This window comes from Arachis hypogaea, chromosome 11, assembly GCF_003086295.3.
Source record: "Arachis hypogaea cultivar Tifrunner chromosome 11, arahy.Tifrunner.gnm2.J5K5, whole genome shotgun sequence".
Lineage (NCBI taxonomy): Eukaryota > Viridiplantae > Streptophyta > Magnoliopsida > Fabales > Fabaceae > Arachis > Arachis hypogaea.
The window spans coordinates 141,415,421-141,425,069 of NC_092046.1; the positions used below are offsets into that span (position 1 = coordinate 141,415,421).

At 49.7% G+C, this 9,649-nt stretch overlaps 1 protein-coding gene across 1 annotated transcript; it reads right to left on the reverse strand.

Moving 5' to 3' along the window:
• Positions 1-4,253: 4,253 nt before the first annotated feature.
• LOC112722033 (uncharacterized) lies at positions 4,254-5,153 on the reverse strand. The gene is made up of 2 exons (XM_025773019.1): positions 4,863-5,153; positions 4,254-4,562 (listed from the first exon to the last, which is right to left on the reverse strand). Exons 1-2 carry the CDS (start codon positions 5,151-5,153, stop codon positions 4,254-4,256), a joined length of 600 nt encoding a protein of 199 aa, XP_025628804.1.
• Between the last annotated feature and the right edge of the window lie 4,496 nt (positions 5,154-9,649).

A 9,649-nucleotide genomic window follows, 5' to 3' on the forward strand; every position in this document is an offset into this window, starting at 1 on the left:
GTTGAGTGAGCCCCTCTCGACAATTTCCTTCTACTCAGTACCTTGTAGACAACTTTTTGAGGAAAAAGATCTCCTACAATGGTATCAGCATTGAAATAGGTTAATATAAACAAAGTAACACAAAAATAACAGCAAAACTTTATTAATAGAATATAGTAAAAAAAGCTTTTTTTTTTAACCAGTTGAATTTAGACCCAGTGCATCTCTTATCTTGATTGGGGTTATGTCGATCTTCCCAAAGCGCGTCTCCAAGAATCCTTTATAGAGATCGAAGAAATGTGCCAATTCCCTCAAGAGGTTGTGTGGGACATTTAATGACAAGATATGTCTCAGTGCGCCAAATCCCATTTCCTCGATGATAGCTTTCTTCTGGTCACTCATTCAGCTATCATTCTCGTAGAGCATCTCCAATCGTGAGTTTTCTGCAATAATTTGAAATTATGTTGTACGGTAGCTCGAGTACCGGACGGTTCGGGGAGGTTACAGAGTTGGAAAGGTGGGGTTTCGCCTGGTTCAAGGATGTGGATGTGAGGCTGGAGCAGCCGACTTCACTTCGTATGGAGAGGGGAGTGCCACCTGCAAAGACACTTCGACGCTTTAGTCAGACAGGTGTGCAGGTGAGAAAGGGATAAGGTGATGTGTGTGACGTACCTTGGGGGAGGGGTAGGACCCTCCCCTTATATACCTTGTCAGAAAAGTGGGCCCCATAGAAAGGGGCCTCCTACCATGAAGTTTCCTTCTCTCCAGCTGTTATGCAGCTGGTAAGGAGGGTGCGTGGCCGGGTCGCCAGACAGGCGGGTGCGATGATTTACCCAACCGGGTCGGTCTCCATGCCTAGATGGGCTGGGCCGTAACAGTGCCCCCAACGCGCCAGCAATGGTCGTGAGCGCCGTAGGTGGCGCGTTATGTTTTCTCTCGTGCGTTGTCGCCAGGTCGGCCGCTCGTGGAGAGGACGTGCCTTTTGCATGCGTGTCTGTTTGTTGCTGGGGATAACCTTTCGTCGCCTCGTTCTTTGCGTCAAGCATTTAATGCTCATAATGGGTTATTTCAAAACCCTGCATGCAAAGACTATTTTACCCTTGCCCTTTCGCGCTTCTTGAGTCAGTTTTCTAATCTTTCTAATCCCTCAGTCAATTTTCGTTTTTCCCTTCCACTTCATTTCCTTGTTCGTTCTGCTTTCATCTTCTTCATCTTCGAATCCTCTACCGCAATCTTTGCATTCCTGCGCATTCGTTCCCCCTTACTTTCTTCCTAGCCATTGCAATCAATCCTGGTAAGTACTCATCCCTGGCTCTCTGTTTCATGTTCATTTTATCTTCATTGTCTATGCTTCTGTATGCATGCTGCTCTCCTGATTTGACTTGTATGTTGGATGACATTAGTGTTAGGTAGGTGCATTAGGGGGGTTACCATTCCAGGGCATTAGTTTTTAGGCTTTTACTTAGGATTTGCTTCGGCCATGCTTGGTTTCAGTTATTGAATAGGCTAAATGTAGTTTCTGGACCTTTTTCGAACTCCCGACCTCGTAGACTAACCGAGTGGTACCCCACTGTAGGTATGCCTCGTCACGTTTTGAGATCTTCCTCCTCAAGCGCGGGTTACGACCGATATGCTTGGGTGACCTCCGACGTGAAGGACTCCCCAAACCAAATGGGTGAGGAGGAGCTGACCGAGTTCTGTCAAGCCGAGTACTTGTGCGGCAGGACCGACGAGGAGTCTAACTACGATGTTTTCGTCCCCGCCCCTGACGAACGGTTATACGAACTCAACCTCCACTCCCCCCGAGTTGCTGACTGGATCTGGTTCTACAAGGAAATGTTTACCCAATTGGGGGTTCGCATTCCTTTCTCTTCTTTCCAAATGGCGCTCCTTAACCAATGCTCTGTGGCGCCGTCGCAGTTGCATCCGAAGAGTTGGGCTTCCATCCGCTGTTTCGAGATGGTGTGTGAATACTTAGAGCTGCCGGTGTCTGTCAACGTTTTTCTTTAACTTTTTAACCTTACGAATCCTTTCAAAGAAGGGAAAGCAAGGAAAGGATTCATGTCCTTCCGATCTGCCCAGGATCGGAGAATTTTTGGCTTATTTGAGGACTCTTACCACGGGTTCAAGGACAAGTACTTCAAGGTGTGCCTAGTCAAAGGTCGCCATCCCTTCTGGCTGTCGTTGGAGGGGCAGTGCCTCATCCTGACATATTGGAGTTTCGGGGCGGGGTCCAACACCTTTATTAAGGTGACATACAAAGGGATGTCCGCTGTGGACAAAAAGATTGCCGACGTGTTGTTGGCTGTTTTTGGAAAAAACTATGTGAATCCCCATCTCCTTATGGGCGACCGGGAGGTCGCTAGAAATTATATTTGTGAGTAGCTTTAACTTGCATTTCTTGCGCTACTGTTGCTTTGATTTGTTGTGCCAATTTCACGACTAACCTGTTTCACTATTTTGCTGCAGTGGGAATGTCTGCCGAAGTGACAGGCCTTGAGAATTTATATAACACCTTTCTGGCTGGCGACAGCGATGAGGAAATGGCTAACAAGAAACAGGAGGCTCCACCTGAAAATAACGAGAAACAGGCGGTGTCCCCTCCCTATGATGCCGAGATGTCAGACCAAAATGCTGATGAGGCACATGCCTCTCCCGTTCATGGTGAGGCGGTTGGTCCTGGTGAGGGCTCGACCTCCAATCCTCAATTCGAGGAGGATGATGTGAAGATTATCCACAACCCAAAGAGGAGGAAGTCTTCCTCCAGCCCTGAAGGAGCCCTCGCTGTGATGGAGAGGAATTTTAATGCCAGGAACTTTATAGACTCTCAGTTGCTTCCCGGCATGGAGGAATATTTCGATGGCTCGGATCTCCCTGGGCAAGCAAGGTGGATGTACCATTCTCTTCTCCGTGGCGCCGCCATAGCCAGGAAGGCTAAGTTTGAGCTGTCAGGAATGCAGTCGGTGCAGAGGAGGCTCGAGTCCTCTGTTAAGGCCAACAATCAATTTAAGGTGCAAGTTGAGATACTTCGGGAGCAACTATCTAAACGGAGGAGAAGCTCAAAGCTGCCGAGGAGAAGGCCACTGTTGCTAAGGAGAAATTAAACATTTCTGATGCAGCCGTTTCCTGGCTAACCGAGCGGGAGCTGACTTTGGAGAGCCAGCTTAATGCTGCACAGGGTTGGGTGGCTGCTTTGGAGAAAGAACGCGATGAGACCGTCTCGTCGGCCAAGCCGAAGCTGAAGAGTTTAAGAAGAAGTACAAAGAGATCGTGAAATAGGGAAAGAGTGCCATACTGATGACTGAAGAGGCTCTTAAAGCCCAGGTTAAGATCGTGGCCCCTGATTTCGACACGTCGGCAATCGGGGTCTTTAAAACCATCAAGGATGGCAAGATTGTCGATATGCCGAAGAAGTGATCTCTGTACTCTTGTATGAATTTTGTAATTTTTTGTTTTTGTAGATCTTGTCGTGTAGTTTGATGAACTTTGTTGTTGTGCATGCTGGATCTTGCAATTTGAACTGCTTTAGTAGTCGCCTGGTCATCTTATGATCACAGTTTTTCCCCGCTTACTCGGTAGTGCGTTTTCGTTCTATTTTGTTACCGTTTTGTTGGTATTGGCTTATCGCTTGCGTTTGTTTACCGTTGTGTTGGTAATTTGACGAAGCCAAGTTGTGGTTTCATTATTGCTGCAGCCATTTGTTATGGCGTTAACTTAGTGGGTTTTCGGGGTGATCAGTCCCGAGATACCGTATCGTTGCCTCGTTTAGCGTGTATCATAAGAAATTTGTTGTCGTGGGTTGTATAAATGGGGAAAAGTAAATTTAACAAGTGAACATTAATCGACAATTGAACAAGTCTATTGCAATGATAAGTATTTAACAGAAGTAAATTATTTGATGATAAAGCGAAACCCGGGTCTTACTGAGCTAGTCAGGTCGCCTACTTGGTGTGTTTGGACTAAGAATAAAATCTTCTTAAGTTACCCGCGTTCCACGTTCTCGAGACTTCCTTGCCGTCGAGTCTTTCCAATTTGTAGGCGCCCTTACCAATCACCTCTTTGACCCTGTAAGGGCCTTCCCAGTTAGCCGTTAGCTTACCTTCTCCCTGAGTCGGCATCCCGATGTCGTTGCACTGCAAGACCAGGTCATTTTGCTCGAATTCTCTTCTGAGTACTTTGGCGTTGTAGCAGGGCCATTCTTTGCTTCAGCGCTGCTTCCGACAAATTGGCCATCTCTCTAGCCTCGCCTACCAGGTCTTTCTCTACAGCTTCCTCTACTCCTCCCAGAAGTAACAGTGGCTTGGCTTGCCGACCTCTACAGGTATCATAGCATCCACCCCGTATGTCAGGCGGAATGGGGTTTCTCCTGTGGACGATTGCTGGGTTGTGTGGTAGGACCAGAGGACGGAGGCGAGTTCGTCAGCCCATGCTCCCTTTTTCTTATCCAGCCGCTTCTTGAGGCCTAACAAGATGACCTTGTTCGCAGCCTCAACTTGGCCGTTCGTCTGGGGGTGTTCCATAGATGAGAACTTTTGCTTTATGCCCAAACTGGCGAGGAACTCTACGAACTTCTTATCAGTGAACTGCGTCCCATTATCAGAGATAACGACCTCAGGGATGCCGAATCGAGTTACCACTTGTCTCCATAGGAACTTCCAACAATTGGATGAGGATATGCTGGCCAGTGGCTCAGCCTCTATCCACTTGGTATAGTAGTCGATAGCAACTATGAGGTACTTGACTTGCCCTGGACCGACCGGGAAGGGTCCCAGGAGGTCGATTCCCCAACGTGAGAAAGGTCGGGAGGACGTCAATAGACTTAGCTCGGTTGCCGGCGCCTTGTGAAAATTGGCGTTCTCCTAGAACTTGACGCATTTCCTTACGAATTTTTTGGAGTCTTTCATCATTGACGGCCAGTAATACCCTGCTCTGATGAGCTTTCTCGCTAAAGCTTTGCCCCCGATGTGGTGACCGCAACACCCCTCATGGACTTCTCTGAGCACATAGTCCGTTTGGTTGGGATGCAGACATTTCAACAAGGGTTGGCTGATTTCTTTTTTAAACAACTGGCCCTGTATGATTGCATACTTGGCTGCTTCCCGCCTTATCATTTTGGCCAGCTTGTCATCGCTGGGGAGCCTTGCCTTCTCCAGAAAATCAATGATCGGGTCCATCCAAGAGGGTTCTAATTGAGTCAGTTGCAGGACCACAGACGGTTCCTTTACCAAACCCTGAATGAGAGACCGGTTACCAGACCCTGATTTTGTGCTTGCTATCTTGGACAGTATGTCTGCTCGTGTGTTCCTTTCCCTCGGAACGTGTTGGATCGTGACCTCCTCGAATTGTTTGCTCAACTATTTGACCTTCTCCAGATACTTCTGTAACAGTGAATCTCTGGCTTGGTAGGTCCCACTGACCTGAGAGGTGACGACCTGCGAGTTACTACACACCTCTAACCTTGTGGCACCGACTTCCCGAGCTAAGATTAAGCCACCCAGAAGGGCCTCGTACTCTGCTTGATTGTTTGACACCGAGAACTCAAACTTGATCGATTGTTCATATATGACTCCGGCGGGGCTCTCTAGGATGATCCCGGCGCCTCCGAACGTTTGGTTAGAGGCCCCATCTACGTGGAGCTTCCACTGTATGCTCATTACCTCGGTTGGGTTCCCTGTTACTTCTACCAAGAAGTCAGCCATGGCCTGCGCCTTAATCGCATGCCTGGGTTCATATTGTAAGTCGTACTGGGACAGCTCGATAGCCCAAGTCATCATTCTTCCTGCTAAGTCGTGTTTCTGTAGTACCTGACGGATTCCCTGGTCTGTTCTCACGACCACCTTATGACCTTAGAAGTACTGTCAAAGTCTACGGGAAGAGGTCAAGAGTGCAAGTGCCAACTTCTCTAATTTGCTGTACCTCAATTCTGCTCCTTGCAGTGCTTTGCTCACAAAGTAAATTAGTTGTTGGATCTTCCCTTCTTCCCGTACCAAAACCGCTGCCATCGCTTCATCCGTTATGGCCAAGTACAGGTAGAGTGGTTCCCCGACCTTGGGCTTCCCGAGGACATGTGGTGTTGCAAGAATCTCTTTAAAATGCTTGAATGCTTCCTCACACACCGGGGTCCATTCAAATGCTATCCCCTTTCTCATCAGGTTGAAGAACGGCAGGGCTTTTGCAGCCGACACCCCGAGAAAATGACACAGTGCGGTGAGCCTTCCTGACAACCTATGAACGTCCTTGACACAGCCCGGGCTCTTCATTTGGAGTATTGCTTGACACTTTTCAGGGTTAGCCTCCACCTCTCTCTGGGTTATCATAAACCCCAAGAACTTTCCTGCTTCCATGGCAAAGGCACACTTAAGCGGGTTGAGCCTCATGCCGTGTTGCCGGAGGGAAGCGAACACGTTTTTTAGGACACATAAGAGGTCCTCAGGTCGGGTGGTCTTTGCAAGGATATCATCCATGTATACTTCCACCGTTTTGCCTATAAGGTCGCTGAATATTTTATTCATTAACCTTTGGTAGGTGGCCCTAGCGTTCTTCAGGCCGAACGACATTACCTTGTAATAGTATATTCCCCCCGGCGTTATGAACGCCGTTTTCTCTTCGTCTGGCCGGTGCATCGGTATCTGATTGTAGCAAGAATAAGCATCCATAAAACTCAGATACCGATATCCCGCCGCGGCGTCGACAAGCACGTCAATGTTGGGTAGGGGGTAGCAGTCATTGGGACATGCTTTGTTAAGGTCGGAGTAATCCACACACATCCTCCATTTTCTATTGTGCTTTCCTACTAGAACTACGTTCGACAACCAGGTCGAGTAGTCGAGTTTCCGGATAAATCCCGCTTTGAGGAAGCTAGTCGTCTGCCTGGCCACCTCCTCTGCTCTCTCTCTTGTGACATTTTTCTTCTCCTCTGAGCCACCGGTTTGGCCTCCACCTTGACAGCCAAGTGCGACATGAGCTGGGGGACTATCCCCAGCATGTCGGCTGGCGTCCAAGCAAATAGGTCGCCGTTGGCCCTGATCATTTCCATTAGGGGTTCCTTCAATTCATGTGGGAGGTTTCTGTTCATGAAGATGAATTTCTCCTCTGTGTCACTAACCCTGAACCTTTCTAAGTTCCCTTCTGGTTCGGGTCTGGGCTTGTCGCTGACTCTAACGTCCAGGTCGGCGAGGAACACTCCCGATGCTTCTTTAGATTTCTTCCTTAAGGAGAGACTGGCATTGTCGCAAGCGACTGCCGTTTCCAAGTCTCCCTTTATGGACCCCACGGATCTGTCATCAGCGATGAACCTCATTACTAACATCTTTGTACTGATCACAGCCCCGAGATCGTTGATGGTCTTTCTTCCTAGGATGACGTTGTAGGCCGTGGAATCTCGCAGAACTACGAACTCAGCCATTACCGATCTCCTTCCCTGTCCTAGTCCTACAGATACTGGTAGGGAGATTATCCCGTCGGGCTTGATGAAGTGGTCGCCCAAACCTACTACACCGTGCTAGTGAGTCCTTAAGTCGGCATCCCGGAGGCCCAAGGCATCAAACACATTATGGAACATGATATTCGAGTCATCCCCGGTGTCTACGAGGATTCGCTTGATAAGGTCGGTTCCCACTCTGGCCGTGATGACCATGGGAGGGTTTTCCATGACCTCGTCGAACCATTGGTCCTTCGGACCGAACGAGATGGGCAAAACCCTTTTGGAGCTTCGCACAAAAGAGGAGGAGACCGCCAGGACTTTGGCGTCCTTTTTGTGTGCGACCTTGACCTTGGAGCCGCGTCTCTTGCTGTTACCACGTTTACTATGGTAAGGCCGTGATCGTTGTCCTCTAGCTTCTGATGTCGCTTCACTGTGCGGGTCTTGTCTACTCCCTCGTGATCGCGATCTCGTCTCCTCGGCTCCCCGATGAGGTGGGAGAATTCAGCCATCTTTCCATCCCGAATTGCTTGTTCTAGCGCATCCTTCAGGTCGAAACAGTCCTGTATCTTGTGTCCATAGCCCTTATGATAATCACAATAGAGGCTCTTGTTCTCCCGGTTCTGTCCTTGAGAGGTCGGGGCTTCGATAGAATTCCTTTCTCAGCTATCTCCTAATAAACTTCTACGATGGGAACGGTGGGGGGTGTAGTTGGTGAATTTTCTGACTCGGGGAAACGGCCTGGATGTCTTGCTCGGCCCGCCATCTCTCGCATGCTCCTTCGACCTTTCCCCACCACCGTGCTGCCGGGGTTGGTTGTAGGCGGGTTGCCGTTTGTTGGCTGCCACGACTTGATTGACTTGTTCATCGTTGATATATTCCCTGGCCATGCTTTGGATATCTTGCATCGTCCATACCGGTTTCGTGGTGAGGTGCTTCCTGAAATCCTCATTCAGGAGTCCATTCGTCATACATAGACTGGCCACCGAATCAGTTAGCCCGTCGATCTCAAAACATTCATCGTTGAACCGGTCTAAGTATTTTCTGGTCGGCTCGCCGGGCCTTTGTGTCACCCCAAGTAAGTTGATCGGGTGTTTCGCCTTCGCGATTCGGGTAGTGAATTGTGCCAAGAAAGCACGGCTAATGTCCGAAAACATGGCGATGGAGCCTTGCGGGAGGCTGTTAAACTACCGTATTGCAGGTCCTGCCAGAGTGACCGGGAAGGCGCGACACCTTACTTTATCGCCCACTCCCTCCAAGTTCATTCTGGCCTCGAAGGTCGTAAGATGCTCCTGGGGGTCTTGGGTTCTGTCGTACCTCATGTCCGTCGGCTTATCAAAGTGCTTTGGTAGCCGAACCTCGAGGATAGAACGATGAAATGGGGTTGTGCCCATTATAACGGGTCGTCGTGTTCTCGTTGGCCTTTCTCCGCCGTCTTCCCGTTCGTGCCCTGTGGCGCATCTCCTTTCAGGCCGGGTGTATAGCACAGGATCCCGATGTCTTCTTGGGCGTTCCTGTTCCTCCCAGGCGCTTTCAGATTCAGATCATGGGCTAGGCGTGCGCCGGGAGTGACTTCTTTGAGGAGTTCTTCCACGCGCCTCGGTAAACCGGGAAGGGCTTGGTTCGGGAGTTTTTTGACGATGTTCCTGATCAGCCAGCTGGCGTTCTAGGTTCTGCATCCTATGACGTAATTCCTAGATTATTCTGGCACTATTGCTGCCTGTTCCCCCAAAGGGGCGTCTCTCTTGGGATCGTGAAGACGGCTCGGGTCGTCGTGGAGGGGACCTCGTGCGCTCCCGGGAGGAGGCAACGGAGGCTGCCCCTCTGGGCTCTACCCCGCGAACAGGTTCTTCAGGACCCTGTATAACGTCCATTTAGGTGTTCCCCACAGACGGCGCCAATGTATGGTAGCTCGAGTACCGGACGGTTCGGGGAGGTTGTAGAGTTGGAAAGGTGGGGTTTCGCCTGGTTCAAGGATGTGGGTGTGAGGCTGGAGCAGCCGACTTCACGAGCTCTTCGTATGGAGAGGGGGGTGCCACCTGCAAAGACACTCCGACGCTCTAGTCAGACAGGTATGCAGGTGAGAAAGGGATAAAGTGATGTGTGTGACGTACCTTGGGGGAGGAGTAGGACCCTCCCCTTATATACCTTGTTAGACCCCTCCCCTTATATATCTTGTTAGAAAAGTGGGCCCCATAGAAGGGGGCCTCCTTCCATGAAGTTTCCTTCTCCCCAGCTGTTATGCAGCTG